The 21,698-nt window shown below is 39.5% G+C and overlaps 1 protein-coding gene across 4 annotated transcripts in view; it reads left to right on the top strand.

Annotated features, from left to right (window-relative positions):
• The window catches only part of LOC120746085 (inactive dipeptidyl peptidase 10-like), a 126,500-nt gene that overhangs the window by 58,308 nt on the left and 46,494 nt on the right, over positions 1–21,698 (top strand). For all 4 annotated transcript variants that reach the window (XM_040051356.1, XM_040051354.1, XM_040051353.1 and 1 more), the window contains 2 exons: positions 2,821–2,935; positions 3,109–3,204. In XM_040051356.1, coding sequence (XP_039907290.1) covers positions 2,821–2,935; positions 3,109–3,204 — 211 coding nt within the window. The remainder of the gene's footprint in view (positions 1–2,820; positions 2,936–3,108; positions 3,205–21,698) is intronic.

Raw genomic sequence — 21,698 nt, 5'->3', positions numbered from 1 at the left:
TCAATGAAGGAGGAGGACAACAGGACAGTTAAGAATCAGGCAGGATTTATTGAAATCTATAAGAAAAAAGGTGGGGGAGGAGGACTGGGCGGTTGAGCCAAATCAAAGAAAGTAATAAAACAAAAAGAGGGCGAGAGCTCCCAGGGCCTAACTAAAACAAAAATGCAAAACAAAAGGCCTACCCAGCTGCTCGACAAAAGGTCAGTGAAAACATACAAAAGTGGCATCAACCGCATACCCTAGTGTGTCTAACAGTTTAACGCCTGCAATCAGTGAATAGGGTACCCCAGCTTACCTGTCCAGCCTCCCACCACATATAATATAAAGAAGCCTGTTCGCAAATGTTTGTCATAGCAGAAGTCAGCAGCCACCAGCTGGGCAGGGAGCTGCTCATTTGTAGTAATCTTCGGCGTGTGATTGGCCAACTGGGCCCAGACCAGCCAATAGACACATGCCAATCACTTTGAACTGGCCAATAGGTGGAGGCTTGACACCTGAAAGATAAATAGAACACAAAAGCAAAGCCACGCCTCTTGGCACGTAACAGTGGCACAACTTAAGGGGAAAGAAACAGGCTTTCCAACTGTATAAAAAGAGAGGTAGTATTGTTACAACAAAGGAATAATCAACCAAATTTCTTTGATTAAAAAAAACAATATCAAAGTTTGTCTTCCATGATTTTTCTCATTTATAAAAAAGTTCAGTTACCTAGCTGGAAGTTCTTAAACTGACCTCTCCCCTTAGAGGTCGCCACAGCAGATCATCTGGTGCTATCTCACCTTATCTCACCTCTGCCACACCACCTCTGCATGTCCTGCTTCACTAGAGCCATCAAACTCCTCTGCCTGGCAGCTCCGTCTTAAGGATCCTTTTACCAGTATATCCACTATCCTTCCTCTGCCCTCTGTATACTCATTTCTGATCCTGTCCATCCTTATCACTTTTCATCTTCAGCTCTGCATCCTGTCTTTTTGCCGCCGTCTGCAAATCGTACATTAGATCTCAGAAGATCTCAAACACACAGTCACAAAAGTCACAGAATCAGTGAATGTGCAAATGATTTTCATTTTCAAGTCTCCACTACAGGATATCAGAGGTGCTCTGCATCACGCGTCACACTGGTGTTAGTCACAGTGCAGCTGTATAAAGGACGAAGCTTTGATAGATTTGGGGGAGTTGCAGGTGATGAATTTTTCAGAACCATGAGCGCTCAGTGGACTTTTACAAATCTCACTCTGGCCCTGTGATGAAGACAAGGAAACTTATTGTATTTCTAAGTTCTCCCAGGTGTCTCAGATCCATAGAGCCTGAGGCTGTTCATTAAGGCCTCAAAGTTGTGGAGCTCCTACTCACTGAACTTATATATTTTTTCCTGGTTAAAATCAAAAAGTGGGAAATGCTCAGGGGGCTAAGCTTCACTTTCAAAAAACTTAAAAAAAAAAAAAAAGAAGAAGAATCTGAAAACTGGCTGCTAGTACCAAGCTCAAAGGTAGCAAAACAAGGAGTTAGCCATTAAATCAGCTTCAGTGCTCTGGAAATTTTGTGTTAACTTCACAAATTCATATTAAATTAAAATGTAATTGAAACCTGGAGATGTATTGTTAATGCTCTACAGCAAGTATCACACAGTAATCTGGACCCAGGGGCTCAGTTCATACATGATTTTTAAGCCTATGCAGTCTCTCTCTGCTATGTTTGATCTTTTTATGATGGTGGTTGGAGCACGCTCAAGCATCTCAGTCCCAAACGTCCTGTAGATGTTCAGTGTGAAGGCCACAGCATCAAATTCAGTGAGCCTTTATTTCCTCTCTCATTTTGAAAGAGAGCACAGATTACAGCAGAGCCACAATTTTCTGTCCATCATTTAGTTAGAGTGAAATGGCCAAGGTTTCTTTGTCCTGTCTTCCTTTTCTCACCCCACACCAGTGGCAGATGGCTGTACCTCCCTGGCTCTGCCGGAGGTTTCTTCCTGTTAAAAGGGAGTTTGTCCTTCCCACTGTCACCAAAGAGCTTGCTGATAGGGGCTCGTCTGATTGGTGGGGTTTCTCTATTTTCTCTGTATTATTGTAGAGTCTTCACCTTACGATATAAAGCACCTCGAGCTAACTGTTGTTGTAATGTGTCGCTATATAAATAAAATGTAATTAAAATGAAGCATCAAACTTTATTTTGCTGGAGAAAGGTACAATTTTTGTATTTTTCCTTCTGTACACCAAACAGCAGAGTTTAAAACACTCAAGATGTGACTGACGTGGAAACCTTCAGCTTTAATTTAAGTGGTTTAACGACACTTTTGAATTAACTGTTTAGGAATTACAGCCATTTTCATACAAAGTATCCCATTTTTCAGAATGATCAAAAGTAACTGTATTAAGTTAAGAGTTGTGTGTGTGGTTGAGGCTTGTGGGGAGCTTCAGGGCAAATCCCTAACTGGTCCACAGCACCTCCAACTCACAGTGAGCTGCCAGCTGGTGCCAGATGTCATAAGACACCTTCACAGGTCTTGCAGAGCCCATTTCTTTATAGGTCAGTACTGGGATGATATTTTATTGTCAGCGCCGTGTAAAAAAAAGTTTTCCTAGTTTGGTCTGGAAGAAGTTACACATAAATTCAAACTCAGCCACATGCAACACCTCTGGGATGAAGTGCAAGCTGGACCGCATTAAACAGCATCACTTCTGACTGAATGAGAGCAAAATCCCACAGCGAGCGTAGAGGCTGTTAGGACTGCAGATGAATTCTCGCAGTGTTCGAGTGACTCACACGTGGAGGCACAGTTTGTGATGATTAGTGTTTGTTTCTGACTTTCTGTGTTTGCAGGAGTATGTGGACGTCAGCCCTCCGCAGAGGAACTGGAAGGGCATTGCGATCTCTTTGCTGGTGATCGTGGTGGTCTGCTCGCTCATCACCATGTCTGTGGTCGTCCTCACACCCGGTATGTCAGCCTGTGGAGAGAGACAGGATGATGTGTCTAGCTTTCTAAACCATGCAAATATGTGTTTGTCAGAAGTACATGAATATGCTTTATAAGACACTTATAATCTGCAGCTCTGCGTTGGATGAATCTCTCACTGTAACCTGGAGTTCACCCATTTATTTGTTTTCCAGTTGAACTTCCCGGCAGCAGCAAGTCCAGGCTGACTGTGGCAGATCTTTACAAACCAGAGTTCAGCATTCACGACCCCGAGGCCAAGTGGATTAGCGGTGAGTGTTTACATGAAAAACAAAAAAAACCCACACAAAAATCCTCACACAAACAAACGTGTGTTGCTGAATATTTCGAGTCTGAAGTTTTAATCCCGGACGGCAATATAAGATATATATCTCGATATATTTTTTTAAGCCATAACGTAAGAACAAAAAGAGAGTTCTTAGTCAAAGCTGTGTCCCAGATGTCACACAGGCACTTTTATTAACATACAGCATAGATGTACATGAAAAAAACTACTCAAAAATAAATTATGAGCATTTATTAAATAATAATGCTCCATAAATAAAAGAAAACTATGTTGTTTTTGTGCATAACAAAGAGCTCACAATTGTGCAGTCAAAATGTAAACTAAAAGACGCTGAGCATAATAACAAAGACAGATTTCACAGCTGCTCTGTTCCCAACTTCTACTGTGTGACTGACAGCCTGGAGTTTGAAATCCTCTTCATAACCATGTCTCTTAACAGGTGCCATTTATGGTCCTTATACACACACAATACGGTAATATTACCTTGAAGCACAGTACGTATCACTCCGCGAGGCTCCTCGGTAGCCGTAATGCTCCGACAATCCATCAAGCGGTGCAGCTCCGTAGCTTACCAAAGTCGAACTAAAACATTTTTTGACAGATTGGTGAGCGCCGTGTACCACATACAATCGGTTCGTGGCCATCAAGCACAACCAGAATTCATACATAAGGCGCGCTGTCGACTTTTGAGAGAATGAAAGGATTTTAGGCTTAGCTCGTTAGCGTGGTTAGCTCGTTAACAATTTGGCGCCGTCCAGCCCCACGCACGGGGCGATGCGCAGTAACTCGTTAACAGAGATTTGCCGTGTCCATCTTGTTGCTGCCTGCAGGTGAAGCGATGGGGAAGGAGGGGGAGCTGTGTTCAGTGAAGGAGAGGCGAGGCCGAGTAACGTTGCGTAAAGACAAAAGTGGACGAAAGAGAAGCAAACTTGTGGCTCCACAACTATAATTATAACGTAACATAGACTATATCGATATAAACGATATTGTCACATCTTATATCTGGTATAAAAATATATCGATATTTTTAAAAAAAACTCGATATATAGCCCAGCCCTAGTGCTGCCACTCATTTGACATTTCTTCCATCATGTTTGTTTTTTTGTTTGTTTGTTTTTTTGTTTGGAGACAAAAGTGACCAAACTCCAAAGGACATTAAGGTAAATAAGGTAAATGCTGTTCTTCAGAGTGGGAAGGTCATCAAATGTGAAATCTCACTTCCTGATGTGTTTTTGGATCAGTCTGGGAGCCCTAAATATTTGTTCCTAACAAGCAAAAGTAGCAAAGGTAAATGAGAGTTACTTCTAGCTGTAATTAAGTAACAATAGTACATTTACTAGATTGTGCTTTTTTCAAGCTCTGGCCATTTTTTTCTGTATATAAAAAGTGAAATTGATTTCTATAGCTCCTACTGACCAAGAAAGGTGACAATTAACTTCCCCTCCTTGTCTGATGGATGGATGGATAATATCAGGAGAGAATAACACCTGATGTATGTTATAGACAGAGAAACACAGTTTACTCGTGGTTCAGTCTGACAAGAGTGAAAACAGGATGACAGCCTGTTGAATGACAACTTGAGAGAAAGCCCAAAAAAATAGTGTTCACATTCATTTATTTCCTTTTTCGCAACTGATTGCAAGTACTTGTGCCAACCAGCTGGTTGCCTAGAGGTTGAGCATGCAGCATGTGACATCCTCAAGCTCTGGGTGATAACTCTAAATTGTCTGAGGGGAGGCAACCTGTCTCCGAACCATCATGGTCTCTCTTGGACTGACTGTAATCACTCAGACTGGTGAAGGTTTGCAAACAATTGCTGTTTAATTTGTAAGTGTAGGCAAACGTCAACATGTTGCACTCAATCCGAGTCAGTCTGTGCTAATAAGCGCAACTCATCTACGTCTCGTCTCTTTGCGAAAGAAGACTCCACTGGTTTTCTGCTTTTAATCCTACATCAAAGTAAGGTTGCAGTCAAACTGCTGTCCTGCAGCAACTATGTCACAGTTTCAGATCTTTGAGTTTCTTCCAGGACTCTGAATGTAAACAATTGATATGAATTTTTGTGTATGCAGATGGAACCAAATTTGTGATTTTTGCCAATTTATCGCTGTTTATCACCATATTATCACAAAGAACTGCATGTAGTTGTCAACTTGATGCCATTTAATCACAAACTGACAGGGGCTGATCAGTCGTGGTGTTTTACCACCAACCTGAGGCACCAAAGTTGCTTTAAAGATGGCACCTACAGTAACTAGAAGTGGTTGCAGACCTGATCCCGTCCTGATCCCAGCCATTTCAAAGGGATTCAGTCCTCTGTGCACGCTAACCACTCTGCCGCCCGACTTTTTATCTGCTGATTTATCCTGATTTATCATGTGTTTTACTCTAGATTAGTTGGACCGTAAACTCATCAGTAAAGTGGAAAGTAGAGTCATTTTCTTATTTGACTTCCTTATAACCTGAGGAGGAAGAGTCACTTCACTTTGGCTGTCAGGAAGAATGGCCATTGGTTTCATATTTCAGACCTGGAGGTTATATCTTGTTAGTTTTGATGTAGTCTTAGTCCAAGAACACATAGTACTCCATAAGCTAATACTGAAGCCTTGTGCAAATAGACACCTGATTTTTGTTAGCTGCCTCCTCATGTTTGTTTACCAGCACTTTAAATTATTTTCATCTAGATCTCCTTTCACTGGAATCATAGACCTTTGTGACCATCGATTTCCATTGCAACAACTAACTTTCATATGTTAAGAAATAAAAATGAAACATTTGCATGCATTATTTAGGTACACTTGGTTTTGAAATAAACACATATTTATATCTCCAAACATCTGCCATGATGGATTTTTAATCAGTTTTATGTAATGGGATAATGGAGCAATCCTAGCTACAATAGCACTAACTTTTTATGTGCCTTTATTTTTGGAAAGAAAAACAAAAGTATTGCTGCCAATATCTGGCTTTGATGCAGAGGAGTATAGTTACATTTTAATTGTGACCCAAGGTCACGAGTCGTGGCCCTTGCAGAGTGAGGTGAAGATGATGTAGCTCAGGATGGAGGAGGTGAGGACAATGTGTGAGGAAAGCGACATGTGATGCAGTGCAGGCGAATAAAACTGTGCAAACAGCACAGAGGTGAAGTCTGTGTGTCAGTTCGAGAGGCCTGATGAGAGGTGTCGTTTGGTATTTTTATCTTTTGAAAGAAAAAAAAATCAGTTCTTCAGTTTCAAGAACAGCTGCTCGTGTAGAAAACTTTACACAGTTTTAGTTGGTGCACAATTTCCCGTCTGTCACTGAGACAAAGATCATCTTTAAAGGTAAATGTTTTAAAGCTGGGTGTCTGGAATATTAAAAGACTTCATTTACATTTCATTTTAATTGAAGATAGAATTAAATGTTGGAAGCACAGGTTAGTTCCAGAAAACATTATTTATATTTCCCCTGTTTATTCCTCATGTGTTCCTTTATTTAAAAAAAAACAACAACAACAACAACAAGTTTAATAATTTAAACATCCATCCTGTTACGCTTAACCAGTTCAGGGTTGCTGTGGCATGAAGTTTATCCCCACGGTCACTGCTCGCCGTGCTGCAACCACTAATTTAAAATTAAATTAAAAAATTAAATTAAAACTACTCTTAATTAATATGACTTCCTATATGACTGTTAAATATTGCATTCAAAGATTAAAAGACTAAATCAATAAACAGCTGATTTAAAATAAATACAAATACACAATAATGATATTTAATTTAAAATAACATTTATACTTGCATTGGGTAAAAGAGTTTGTACAGCCACGATATGTTTTCCTAAATATGTTTTGTAGGGAAATATAAATGCTGCTGTAGCTTTTTCCTGGGTACTCTGTTCTTCATCTATTTTTGGTCCCCACCAGCTTTTGAGGGAAATATGTTGATGTGTAACTGCTGACCAGCTAGTCCACCACTGTGCTCATCAGCTCGTCTCTAACTGGGTCTGCTTGCTGTTTTGTACTGAGCAGGTAACATACAGGTGCGTTTCTTTAGGTTTTTCTATGAGCACAAACTCCACCTGCAGTCAATATAATGTGTTGCTGTAGCTGGTTGTGAATAAAGAAAACAAACCAGACCACCTTCATTTATATTCATAAAATACTCAGCTTTAAACAACATTACGCTATTATGCTTTTCCTCATTTATTGTCATATAAATACTGATGTATGTATTAGAGATGGACCGATCCGATATTACGTATCGGTATCGGTCCGATACTGACGTAAATTACTGGATCGGATATCGGAGAGAAATAAAAAATGTAATCTGATCCATTAAATATCAAAAAAGCACCTCACAAACTTGAGACACGGCGTAACTCGGCTCATAACCATAGCACGCAGCAGCAGTACCCCTCACGTGATAGAGCCGCTGTGTGTATTTGTAGCCTCGCTAGCAATCCAGCATTTCATCTCCGAGGAGGTGATCCCAGAGAGAAGTAAAGCAAGTGTGTAAGTTCATCTCTGAATGTTTGTAAAGCATTTCAACGTTAAGCTTAACAACCGATATATGGAGCGACTGCCTCTCTCTCCCTCTCTCTCCTGTTGCTACTTCAATCCTGAAACTGATCAATGATCAGCTGATCGGCTTTTTTGTTGCAAGTCCGTCTCTCTTGTTTGTTTTTGGCCCACTTTGCACCAGAAAGAGGAAACCAGCGGCTGAACAACAGCAGCACGTTTAAGCTTGATAAGCTGTTGTTAGAATTTATTTAATATTACTTTCTACACCAGGATCTTTTTCTATGCAGCTGACGGCTGGTAACTGCAGGGGCGGATCTAGCAAAGTTTAGCCAGGGGGGCCGATAGGGCATTAACAGGGAAAAGGGGGCACAAAGACATACTTTTCTTTCTTATTCTCACTTAAAATGTCTAGCTTTTAATCAATAATTATCTGAATCTTACACCCAAAGTTTTAATCTGATGTAAAATGTATAGAAGTCCATTACTGTATATAGTAACTATTAAGTCTAATATACCCTAGTAAGCTATAGTACTTTTTCCTTTGGGAAGATACAATTTGTGCAGTCTGCAATGCTGTCGAAGAAAGATGTTGAATCTATTTAATTATTCTTCAAAAATAATTTATTTCGGTGCATTTTTTTTCACACTGCATCAAATTAAAGTTGATTACGTCGATTAAGCATCATGAGGTGGGGGGTGGGGGGTGGTTCCCTATTTTTTTTTTTTTTGCTGGGAGTTTGCAACCCTATTAGTTACGTTACTTAATATTTCTGCTAAGTATTCTTTAAAATACCAGAATAGGAAGGATGTAGTAGGTTTAAGTTTATTAGATTGATCAGTATTGCTGCACTATGAAATATTTTGGGTGCAGTGTATTTTTTACACACAGGTATAACAGAATAGCTTTAGTGTTGTTTATTTAAACTTGAGTATGAACTTATACAAAATGCAGCAAGATATTAAAAAAACAGTTTTATTTATTAAAAAACACACTATATCGGATTCATATCGGTATCGGCAGATATCCTAATTTATGGTATCGGTATCGGACATAAAAAAGTGGTATCGTGCCATCTCTAGTATGTATATATTTACTGAATCTTCACAGCAATTATAATTGTAAACATGTACAATTGCTGCGAGCCAAAAGCTTAGGTCTCAGACATCTTTAAAGTCCATTTTTTCTACTCTTAGCTGAGTATGATGTCATTGAAAGCAGATATCCATTAGCTCCACCCAACTACTTGTTTCTAAGAGGCAGCCAATCACAAGAACGTTGGCTTAAAGGGAGGTTAGACAGCTGCAATTGTTTATTTGAGACACAAACCAAACTTGAGATGTGGCACCAGGGCCCAATGCAAGCTAAATAAAGATTATTTTGGACTTTGATTCATGCAAAGCTACTCTGGCAGAGCCCAGGAATTAATAGATGGGGATGGAAATGAGTCAGATAGGCCTGTTTGAAGGCTAGAGAAATATAATGGTTAATTAATAAACTTTCCTGTTTTTATCTAACCAAGACAATTACATTTTTCTAAACTTGAAATCCAAAGCAAACTTCTGTTCTTCTCTTCAGAGCTGGTTAGAGTGGATTGGTGAGCTGATGAGCATTTAATAAAGTATTTTCCAGATAAATTCAGCTAACCACAGGATGGACACTTTCCTCCCACTGGGGGAGAAAAACCGCATTGAGAGAGCCGTGGGTAAAAAGTTCAGAGCACTGTGGGAAGTGCATTAGCTGGAAATGAGAATCTCTCCACCTGAGGTTTCATGACAGACTCCAAACATTTGTCAGTGAGCAGAGGGGGTCTGTTATTGTTTCATAAAAACACTTACTCACTTTTCATGATAATTAGTTTAGTTTTAATACTTTTTGCCTCTCTGTTTGACAAACCTCTGGTTCATTTATTGACATCAAACTGCCTCAAGCGTCTCTAACTTTCACCATTTTCATACTTTGTGAATTACTTTTTAGAGCCAAAGGTTGTTTTTTTGTTTTTTTTATTGAGTCCCTGATTTATTTTATTTTTTTTATGTCTGTCACTGTATAAACACATAAGCTAGCTGGAGTGACTCCTGCTGACCTGCATATTCAAATGCAGATGGCTTCTCTGTGTTGGAGCTCAACAGCCTGCAGTGACTCAACATAAACATCCACAACCCCTGTGACAAACTATGGTTGAGGAATAATAATGACTGTAACTGTGAAAAAGCCAGAAAAAGTCACAGAAGGTAATCACTGTTCATGAACACATGATGCTAAAAATGCAGATATTTTTACACGTCTAGGAATCAGATATTTTGCTTGTACAAGAGGAATTTAAATGGCCTTATTTCCTGATCTTCATGATGAAGTCATCAAAGTGTAGCAGGGTGACATCGTCACCATAAGGAATCAAATACGAATAAACCTCAAGACAGTTTTGACTTTTACTAATTGTAAAACTGGTACTAAGAGTTGTTGAAAGAACTTTTCTGTCTGTAAGGTCTTTGGCTTCTATTGCTGTTAGCCTGTGTTAGCTGGTGTTAATGTCTGTCAGCTCTTCTTAGCCTCTGTTAGCTCATATTAGCTGCTGTTAGCCACATTTGTGAAACTGTTTTTTAAATGGATGAAACATTGTTGAGCTTAGAGACTTAGAGAAGTAACTCTCATATGATGTGATAATGTAACCAAACTGTTTATCTGAGGGAAAGTTTGACTTTTAGGACACTTGAGCATAACTTTTGTTGACGTAAGGTTAGCTGATAACCAACTGTTGTTGTTTGTTTTTTTCAGCGGCTTGGTCTTAGTGTTAGGAACAAATAAGTAAGTAAGTAAGTAAAGTTTATTTATATAGCACCTTTCACAGACATGTGTCACAAAGTGCTTTACAAGAAAGGCAAGAAAACACAATACAGTTATAAATACATCATAAAACCCCCGGTCTAATTAAAAGCTTTTTGAAATATGTCCCTGTAATGCTCTAAAAGTTAAAACTAGAATTTTAAAATGGATCCTAAATCCAATTGGGCTCCCTTGATCAGGCGGGTCAGTAGCCTCGCTGCAGAGTTTTGAACAACTTGTAGACGAGCCAGCCCTTTCTTGTTTAGACAAGTAAACAGGCCGTCACAGTAGTCGAGTGAGTCTTGTAGAGACAAAAGCATGTATTATCATCTTGAGTTCACTTGTTGACATGATGGATCTGAGTTTTGAAATGTTCCTCAAGTGAAAAAAGCAGGTTTTTACTATCTGATTTAAATGTCCCTCCAAAGAAAAAGCTTCATCAAAAATAATGCCTAGGTTTCTAAGGTTATGTTTCTGTGAGGAACCTAAATCATCCAGTCGATGTTTAATAACAGGTATTTTAAGTTTCTGTTTTGGCCAGGTTTAGCTGTAAGCAATTATTGTTCAACCATTGTTTAATGTTAGTTAAACAGTCAATCAGATTGGAGAGCTTATGAACTTCAGAAGGCTTAAATAAATAGTATAGCCGAATATTGTCAACTAAAAGATGATAAGATACTTCAGGAAACTGCTGTATTATCTGGCTTAAAGGAAGAATGTATATTAAGAACAGAATAGGTCCCAGCACGGAGCCCTGAGGAACTCCACACAGCAACTCTGTAGATTCCGACATGATCTGGTTTGCAGACACACTAAAACTCCTTTCAGATATATAAGATGAAAAACAGTCTATAACATAGCCAGACATCCCAACCAGGTCTCTCAATCTGTTTATAAGGATTGTATGATTAACTGTATCAAAGGCTGAGGTAAGGTCTAACAAGACTAGGACTGTGTATTCTCCGGAGTCTGCTGACATCATAATATCATTAGTGACTTTTAGTAGCAGTGTCTCAGTGGAATGCAATTTATGAAAACCAGATTGGAAACTGCCTTCTCAAAGAGTTTTGACATAAATGGGAGTTTGGAGATAGGTCTAAAATGTTGAAGTAGTGTTGGATCCAGGTTGGGTTTTTTAAACCTTGGTTCCACAATGGCATATGTATGCCCGTTTTTGCATGTTAGAGCCCTGACCTTCAGTTCAGAAAAGATGAGGTTAGGAGAAAGAGATGATGAAAATATACATGTACCAATGTTAAATGGTCATAGCTCTCTCTTGTTCTCTCTCTGCTCCTGTGTGTTTTTAATGGATTAAAGTTTATGGGAACGTATCAGTTTGTTGGAAGATGTAATTACTAGACTCTTGTTTGAACTCCAGTCTCCCAAAATTTCTTACAGTGTTGTGTGGACGCTCAGGGAATTGTTCGACGATAGTCGACAGTGCAGCCAATTACGCAATTAACACGACAGTCGTCAGAAGGAAGAGCACAGGGCAAGCTAGCGAGACAGAAGTTAAGCTCTCCTTACATGGCAAATTGAACCTCCCCCACCCTCATTCATATCTGGCGTTTGGAATTATTTTGGTTTTCATGTGACGTATGACCCTGAAGGTAAGCGAGTCATGGACTAAAGTAAAACAGTATGTTGGATGTGCCATGCAATGCTCAATTACATGGGTGGGAACTAGTGTGTTAGCGCAGTTAGCTCGTTAACGTGTTGGCCGTCTAGCCCCATGCACGGGGCGATCGGCGGTAGCTCGTTAACGGAGATTTGCCATGTTGTGGCGTTAAGGTCATTTCAACGAGATTAACCTGAAAGCACTAGTGGGAACACAACGAATATGACTGCACATTTACGCCGACATCATCCTAGTGCAAAGACAAGTGGAAGCAGAAAAAAAACAAGCAAGCATGCTACTAACTTTAGCCGAGTCATTTAGACAGCTGTTAGCACATGATTCTCCTTATATGTTTAATATGCTGCTGAGAATATAGCCCAGAAGAAGCGGATAGTATAGCTTTTATTTTGGAAAGGGACATTTCTCTGTAATAAACTCTCTTTTCCAAAGATGAGTGATTCCTCAATCAGATACAGGGCTCGCAATATCGCTAGCCCGACGTCCCGGGGCTAGCGATTTTTTCAGTCGGTTTACCAAAATCTATCTGTGCCCTGCCCGTCGGGCTATTGTAGGAAGGAAAAATATATGTCAATGCTTTTGCATTCTTTCAGAAATGTAGCTGGGTAATTATGTCATTGGCATCGGTGAGCCACTGTCAATATGTGACATATTGCAATCGCGTTTGAATTTGCGCTTGTTTTTTTGCTTTCACTTTGCAATCGCGCGAACTGTGTATAGAGAGCTACAGCACTGATCTGTGAGTGATGATAATTTGTGCACCAATTCCTCTGACATCGTCTTATTAATCGTTAGCTTACTATGCAAACATGACAAGTGAAATCTCCCGCAGCAAGCTTAAACATGTGAGAGGTTGATCGCGCAGAGAATCGCTGAGCTTATGTGAGTGCGTGTGTAAAAGCAGCAGGATATATATTTGACTACGATGACCTGGATGACTGAGAACCTTCACAGACAGATATATATTTTAGTTCTGCTGAGCCAAATAAGACAGGTCAGGGTGAAGAAGTGACAGCCAAAGAAAAGCTTACCACAAAACGGAGAAGTTATGACAAATCAGACTATAAGGCAAAAAGAAAGTGCAGCTTCATGGTTTCATGGACAAAAGAATTTCTGTGGCTGCAATATGATGAGCTAAATAACCAGGGCTGCACATAAGTGGTCCGCAGGTGTGCATTCGCTGTCAAAATAAAAAACACGCACAAGGGTTAGGGTTAAATTTAAAAACTGTACCTTTGAGTTAAAATATATATTTATAATTTTAATAAATGACAAATTAAAAAGGCATGAACATTTTTTTGTATCGAAAAAATATCGAACCGTGACACCAAAGTATCGAACCGAACCGAACCGTGAATTTTGTGTATCGTTGCACCCCTAGTAATTACACATTAATCAATGTAAACTGACGAGTACAGCATTCTTGTTTTCTATTAAATACTTAAACAATGACTTACTTTACCTTTAAATAACCAAGAACATATTTCTTTAAAATTAAAAGTAATATTGTTTGTTTAACAAAAACAAAATAGAGATGATGAATAGCAAAGGTGGAGTGGTGAACTTGAGCATTTTACTTGTAAGTTTTAATAAATTTATCAAAGAAAGCATGAGTAAACCTTATTTTTTGCCCCAGTTACACAACAAATGGACACTGCAATGCGAAAAGAGTTTTCACACGACGGTGTAGAGTCCTGTGAAAACTTTCTTTTTCACATGACCCTGTATCTGTGATCTGTGACACACTGTGGTGGCCAAATGACATGAAGGCATATAAAGAGTGTGGTAAAATGACTTAAGTGAAATGCTTTATAGTCATGCTTTTGGTAAATATCAGCATGGCAGCAGATAGTCGAATGGAGTCAAAGTGACACAGACAAATAGACAATAGGGTTCAAATCCGGCTGATTGTTGTTTTGTGTTTTGTGGGGTGTTTTTGTCGCAGCTGCAGCTCAGCTGGTCTGTTACTAATTGTGACATTTGTGTTAAAGTGTCCTTGAGTCAAACTCTCAGTGTGTGTATGTGGGAGAAAAATATCTGTCACTGAGGATAATAAAAGCCAATTCACAGCTCTCAAACATTGCATCACCCCCACCACCTGAGTTCACTGACTCTTCTCCTCTTCAATCTTTCCCCGGGCCACGTCGCCACCGCCTCCTCATTACATTTTTCACCCGTGTTGCATAAGACTCGGCCCGCGCTACAACACAACCTTGATCTGCGGTCGAGGGCTGTATTGTGTCATTGCATCCCTCCACATCCTCGAGCTCCTGTTCAAGTCTAAATGTGGACAATCTCAAAGGCTTGCGTTGTTTAACTGGCTCCGTGACAGAGTGACAGATTGTGTTTGTATCCAGGCTTGGAGAATGAAAAAAAAGAAAAACCAAAGAAGAAGCAGAATGTAAATAGCAGCTATAGATGGCAGAGCTGAAGAGGAGGGACTCTGGCAATGTGATAGCTAAATTATTGCATTTGTGGTAAATTAGATAACTAAATACACCCATAACACCTTTCCGGAGACTTGCTGAGAGTGACAGAAGGTGAGAGGAAGAAAGACAGACAGAAGGACAGAGGTGGAGGGGGACGGTGAGAGACGGTCCTCCTGCTCTGGCTGTGAAACACAGACTCACCTCCTGCTGTGTCCTTCCCTTCCACAGAGAGATAATACTAATGGCTAGTCTTGTGGCCTGTGGCTTTTCATAATGGGCTGTGGATGTTTAGTCCTCTACCACACACACGTACACACACGTTGATGTATGTGTAGAAGCAAGCAAGAAGCTGGTGTACGGCTAACTGCTGTTGTTTTTTCGGGTAATTATTGTAATTTTATTAAGTTAATTCAATGATACACCTACTTGAGAACCAATTTTAGTAAATAAATCATTGTTACAATATAATTTATAGTGTGTGTTATGGGAAGTGGCAGTGCAAAGAATGTCAGCGACTGCAAATGACACATCTTTAGTAGTTGCTGATTGGTGCTGAAATGAGATCATCAGTCATGTTTAAGGTCTTTTATAGCCTTTGGTATCACTACCTGCTAATGTAGGCAAACAGAAGCATCCTTCACCTGATCTGTAATTTTAGGTCCAGTATTCCAGTATCACCAGTGTGTGAATGTGTGTGTGAATGGGTGGATGATCGCGTATAGTGTAAAGCGCTTTGGGGTCCTTAGGACCAAGTAAAGCGCTATACAAATACAGACCATTTACCATTTTACCATTTTACTGGAAAACCAAAATAATCCTAGTTTGTGACTTTAAAAAGAAATGTTTTCACCCAGTTGGGCTCTTCCATTAGTACCGTCACTGAAAATAGGATTTGTGGAGTGAAGATTCGCTTACTGTATGTTGCAAATATACCAGCAATCGTCAGCTGTTGGACAAAAAAAAATGACCATATCACCAAAGTCTTTTGGAGAGAACTTTGATCTAAATGTTATTTTGGTGTCATGACTATACAGTTGTGGTGAGAAGTTTATATCTGTTTATTATGGGCATGAATGAAATGATTTTTTTTTTAATGGTTTCTTTGAACTTCTCTTTTTCCAGAGTGGAATGATTGCACAGCATGCAATTTAATAACAAGAAGCAGGTGCATAACTTTGAATTTATTTTGGATTTTCTGTAATCCACACCGATCAAATTTATACACTCAGCCACACTAATGTTTGGTGAAATGTCCCTTAGCACGTTGACCCTCAACCAGAAACTTTTGGTAGCCATCAACAAACTTCTGGCATAATTCTGGCTGAAATTTGGCTGCTCTTCTTGGCACAATTGGTAGAGTTCATTTCAACTGGATGGTTTCCTGACACAGACGGACTCTTACGTTTTCCTGACTTTTAAGTGTAGTCCACAAATTTTCAACAGGGTTGAGTTCAGGGTTTTGGGAAGGCCATTCCAGAAGCTTAATGTAAGCCCGCTTTATTGATTCAAAACTAGTTTTGATGTATGTTTGGTATCATTCTCCTCTTGTGTCCAAGTTTCAACTGTGAAGTTGAAGAATTTGCAGGTAGTCCTCCTCCTCTATTATTTCATCCACTTTGTGCAATGTACCAGTACCACTGGCAGCAACACAGCCCAAGAGCATGATGCTACCAACATCATGCTTAACAGCTGGCGCAGGTTAGGTTTTAAAGCCTCATCTTTACTTTTTCAAACATACCTCTTGTCAATTTGGCCAAAGAGCTCAATCTTTGTCTTGTCTGAACATAAAACTTTTCTTCACAAGGCATTTGGCTCTACTCTGAGCCCCTACTGGATGAGAGCCCTTAGAGTCTTCTGAGGAATCTAATTTCTGTCACTCGTATCCGTCATCTTTTTCTGTCAGTCACTACCCGGGGGTCGTAAAGCAGGATAGGAACATAGAACAACCCAGAGTGGTCACTCCATCCATTTCCAGCTTATTCTATGATATTTATAGTTTTATTTATTGAATCACTTTGAATAATTTCTTCCCTTTATAGATAGATAAAATGTTTCTTCTTCTTCTTTAGATTTAGACATATGTCAGCATGCAGACAGTATGCGTATGTAACATGAGGATTTAGGTGTGGTAGTCTTGTTTTGGGAACAATACTCTTGATCTTTTCAGCAGTTTGAACTTAAAAAAATTAGTTATTTGCATCCATCCTTCCTGTGTTTGCTCTGGGGGTACGTGCTCTAAACAATCAGGAAGAAGATTTGGACGTGTTTGTTTTGCTCTGGTTTCCTGACGAGGCTGAGATTACATATTATTTTAATGATATTCAGAACTTGTTTGGCAGCGACTGAACTCAAGAAGCTGCAATCTCACAGCTTAATTTTTTTTTCTGTTATTATTATTGTTGAAGTGTTTGCTTTATTTTCACTTAATTTGTCAACCGTGTCTCGAACTGCTTTTATTAGTGTCCTTCATGCTGTTAAATTAGGGCCGAGCAGCTACTGAAGCCTAACAAAGTTATAAGAGGAGAGAAAAGGAAATAAGTCAGAGGTTGTCAAGGAAGCAATTTCCATCATGTGTGAATTACACCCACAACATCTCCAGGAGGCACGGCAGTAAATTCAAGCCCAGGCCTCGCTCGTCTGCGCTGTCTCTGGGCTCTCATTGCACCTGATCGACATTAGATTTACACCACGCTGCATGTCAGGCAGCAATTTCCCAAATTTATCATCAATCTCAACAAAACAGCTAATGGGGCAGGCGACTCTGTAGGTCTGAAAAATTAATTACCACCAAAAACCCACAGTGCAGCGTTTGCCAGAGCGAAGAGCTAACTGCTAACTTTATAAACGTGTTCATTATTTTACATCACTACCATCTATACGTCCTCCTCCTCACTAAACCTGCTCTGTCGGTTTGAATGTGCACCTGTTTATCTGCATTTGTGGTGTATTATTGTAATGTATGGACAACTTATGTGTTTTTGAGCTGAGGATGAAGAAAACATCCAGCTGCTTATGCAACAGAGCGATAACGTGTGTGTGTGTGTGTGTGTGTGTGTGTGTGCAATCACTTATGGGTGAGTGCTGCTCAGCTTGTCATACATGATTGCTAATGAGGTTTGGACAAACGAGACTACATCCTTAGTAGAGACTCACATGAGTAAAACATGATTACATAACATAAATAATGTGAGAACAATACTGCACATCCTCTATAAGAGTTCAGGTCGATCGCTGTTACTGGAGCACAGAGACTTCCAGTGGATAAGGGGGCTTCAAGACATGGGCAAAATGGGTATGTGGACACCTCAGCATTAAACTTTTATTCTATATCATGTTGAAAATAAGCAGCTACCTCCGGAGTTGAAAATAGATGCAAAAGCTGCAGTTCCTCCAGTGTCCACTTGAGGGTGCCTTGAAAAGTGAGTCAGTCTATGGGGACTATGTTTACAGTCAAAAAAAGGTTTTGATCTCTGTTAGATAATTTCCTTATTTAAATATATGTGATTAATTTTTATTCCATGTTTCACTTCAAAAAGTTACAGTAAGTATTTTTTTTAGGTTATTTAATATTAAAAAAAACATTGTACTCATAAATACACACTGATGAGTATTTCATTGCATCTTCCAGCAAACTGATTCATTCTCATAAACTCAGAATTAATCCATTCAGAATATGTAGGTTTGTGGAGATGAACATCACCATTTTCTGCTAATCACACTTTATATATGTGGCTAGAAACCAGACACATATATGTAGTACACCTTATCAGCATTACAAAGTGTTTCCTACACACCTTTAAGTTTTCAATTTGAAATGGAATGGTTAATAAAACACACCTTTTGAATGCACACTGCAATTTGCTGTCATCTAGTGGTGAGATATTACACAGTGTACCCTTTAAACTTTAAAGGGTACAAATAAAATCTACCTGAACAACACAAACAGAGCTACCTTGTGGTGATGCCCTTGTGGTGATGCCCTTGTGGTGATGCCCGTAGGTAGATTTTATTTGTACTTGTATTTGTACTTGTACTTATTTGAACTTCTGGGGCAGCTGGGGGTGGATTCCAGCTGTTGGTAGCTTCCAGCCAAGTCTTATTTGCTTCCTCATATTTAGATGTTGGCCAATATGGTGGTGGAGTGGTGATCACGATTACTTCACAGCAATAAGGTCCCGGGCTCCAATCTACTCACCAACTGGAGCCTGTCTACATCGAGTGTGCATGGGAATTTTCTGGGTCCTCTGGCTTCCTCCCACACTCCAAAGATGTACATGTTAGGTTAACTGGAGATTCTAAATTGACTGAGAACATGAATGGTTTTTATCTCTCTGTTTTAGCCCTGTGACAGACAGGTTATCTGTCCACAGTGTACCCTGCCTCTCGCTCCATGACAGCTGGGATAGGCTCCAGCCCCCTTGCAGTCCTGAATTGTATAAGCAGTTTAAAAAGTGGATGGCTGTTAAGGTGGTTTCTTTTGGAGATTAGAGTCTAGGCAGACCTTTGACGTCATCGCTGCTGGGTTTTTGTGACGCAGGAAACGAGCCTCTAATTCAACATGGAGAATAGTCGTAATGAGGGGTTGTTCTCAAAGCACTTCTTCTTGAATATATACGAACTCCTGCCATTTTCTTCTTTCTCTAAAATTTAAAAGGACAAGGGGAAGGTCAGTGATGACCAGTGACTGCTAGCTTGCGCTGTTGGTATATATTTTTTTAAACAATAAGCTCTAAAATATCTTTATGAATTACTTTTTAGTCATTATCAGGTGAAACATGCCATGCAAGTTGTATTAAATATATAATTCAATACATATCAGCCCATTTAAATACTGAATTTGACTTCATGGGGAAAATATCTGGTTGTTTGCATGCTAAATGCTACTTAGTGATCCACAGCAAGTTGTTAAAAGTGTGGTTTTTTTGTCATAAGTGTTTTCAGGCCCATCTTTGCCCACTATTAGTAACAAAGAGGTAACAAAAGCAGTAAGTTTCCAGCACCAAAACAAAGAGGTGAGCAGCAGGGGCTCAGTAAATAGAGCAGATCATCAACTAATCAGAAAGTCAGTGGTTGAAAAAATTACCCAGCTCCTCTAGTCTGTATGTTAAAGGTGAGTTCGATGTAGCTGCACGGTGTGTTCATTTTCCAGCTTTGGCATTTTTCTTTTCAAAAAACAGAGATAATTGTAGCCACTTGCAGTTGGATCAAACCAGCAATATTACGTATTTATGCTAAAAATGGTTCCATCTATTCATGTGTTTGTCTTCTCTAACAATGTGAATGCACATTAGCTTTTTTACGCTGCATTAGAGTACATTCAGCCAGAAAGCTGCCTCTGCTCGTATAGCAGTTAGTGAGTGATTGCCGCTCCTGCAATCAGGCACAAATTCACTCTAAATGAGTTTCAGGAGCTTGTGAAGAGGGAAGGCGAGGGAGGCACAGCTGCTTCTGGTTCAGTGTGGTTAACATGTGAAGCAGAGTGATTTTTCAAGAAATTCAAATCAGAAGTTTACACCATTTTTATTCTGACAGAAACAGACTAAACTTTGAGTGAGAGCTTTTTTTAAATTCTTTATTAATTCAGGCTGTCATCAGTTCACTTCATCTCTCCATAAAAGTAAAACACGGTTGTCATCATTTAAACTTGTGACTTGTCAAAACTCAAATTAAAGTTTAAAGTACATTTTAAGTTAAATTTTATTCCAGATGTAGACGATAGGGACCAGGTCAGCTACCACTCAGAGGCAGTTCCTGTCTTGATATAATTACTTTGGTGCCTCAAGATGGGAAGTTAAGTTGGTCAAGTTGGGAATTACATGCAATTCTTGAAAACTGTCAGTACTGTTTGTGGCATTACAGCTATTAATTGTAATAAACTGGTGAAATTTGCAAATCTGCTACTGTCTACATAGACAGAAGGTCAACCAGAATCTCATACACTCAAAAAAAATATGCCCCAAATTGCTGACTTGAACTAATTTAATTACATGTAATATTTGTGTGTGATTTTGTCACAGAAGTCCAAAGTAATGTTAAAATTAATGGAATCTGATCAAGGGAAATTTACTTGATTGTTATATATGTAGTTATATGTAGTGCAGAGTTGCACTCAGACTGATTGCAACACGTTGGCATGTTGGAGACAGGTTGCCTCTCACAAAGTGAAGTATGCAACTATTCAGAAGGTGAATGTGTTGCACACTCTCAGACAACCACTATTTTTGTTTTCCTAGTTTCAAAGAGGTTGCCGTCCTGTTTTGACTCCATGGTCATCTCAGCCACAGAACACAGAATCCACTTTAAGGGCACAAAATCATCATCAACCAGCAAACTTCTGAGGGAAACTTTGTCTTTAATGCATTTTGAATGAATCGCTGGTTCTTTACAGAGTAATGAATACATGGAAAATGTACATTTTAGTCCTCTGTACACTAACGATCCAAGAAAGTCTGCAAGACTAGAAGTTCAGTCAAAGTTTTTTTTCACTGAACATCTTCTCATACTCCTTCCCGATGCCGTCAGCTGGGACAGCCACATTTATAAAAACTGCCTTTTTTTTCTCCCGTGTCTGACGTATCTTTCTTTGGTTGGTTGGCCAGCAGCGGCTTATCTGTCTGGAACTTGAGGTCCCACAGGACTTGAGCGCTGGAGTGGAGTGTCCCAGTGGGACTTGTGAGCTTTTAACGAGCACAAATGTTCCTGTACACTATTACACAGTTACTGTCATGAGGAGCTGGACTGTCCCAGAGCTTCTTTGCACACGTGCACCTTCAGTGCTGCCTCTGTGACACTTACTGTGCTCAGGGCATGAGTTTGCAGCCATGATCAGAACACTTGCCTTTTCTTGCCACTGGTAGGACTTCTTGAAGTCAGACTCATCCTTTATCTGTTGATGGTACATGAAGAGGTTTGGTCTTCATGGTGTTACCACTTACCCCTCATCACTTGTCTTCTTGTCCACATGTTCTTGTTGTCTTGGTTCTGCACTTTGTCTGGAACCCTCCACATATTGAGTCTAAAATTTTTATGGTAATTTAAAATTTTTTTAGCAAGATAACAGACAATCACA

This window comes from Simochromis diagramma, unplaced genomic scaffold (genome assembly GCF_900408965.1).
Source record: "Simochromis diagramma unplaced genomic scaffold, fSimDia1.1 OVJJ01000107.1, whole genome shotgun sequence".
Classification (NCBI taxonomy): Eukaryota; Metazoa; Chordata; class Actinopteri; order Cichliformes; family Cichlidae; genus Simochromis; species Simochromis diagramma.
Note: the sequence above shows the minus strand (reverse complement) of the source record. Positions and strands in the feature narration are given on the sequence as shown.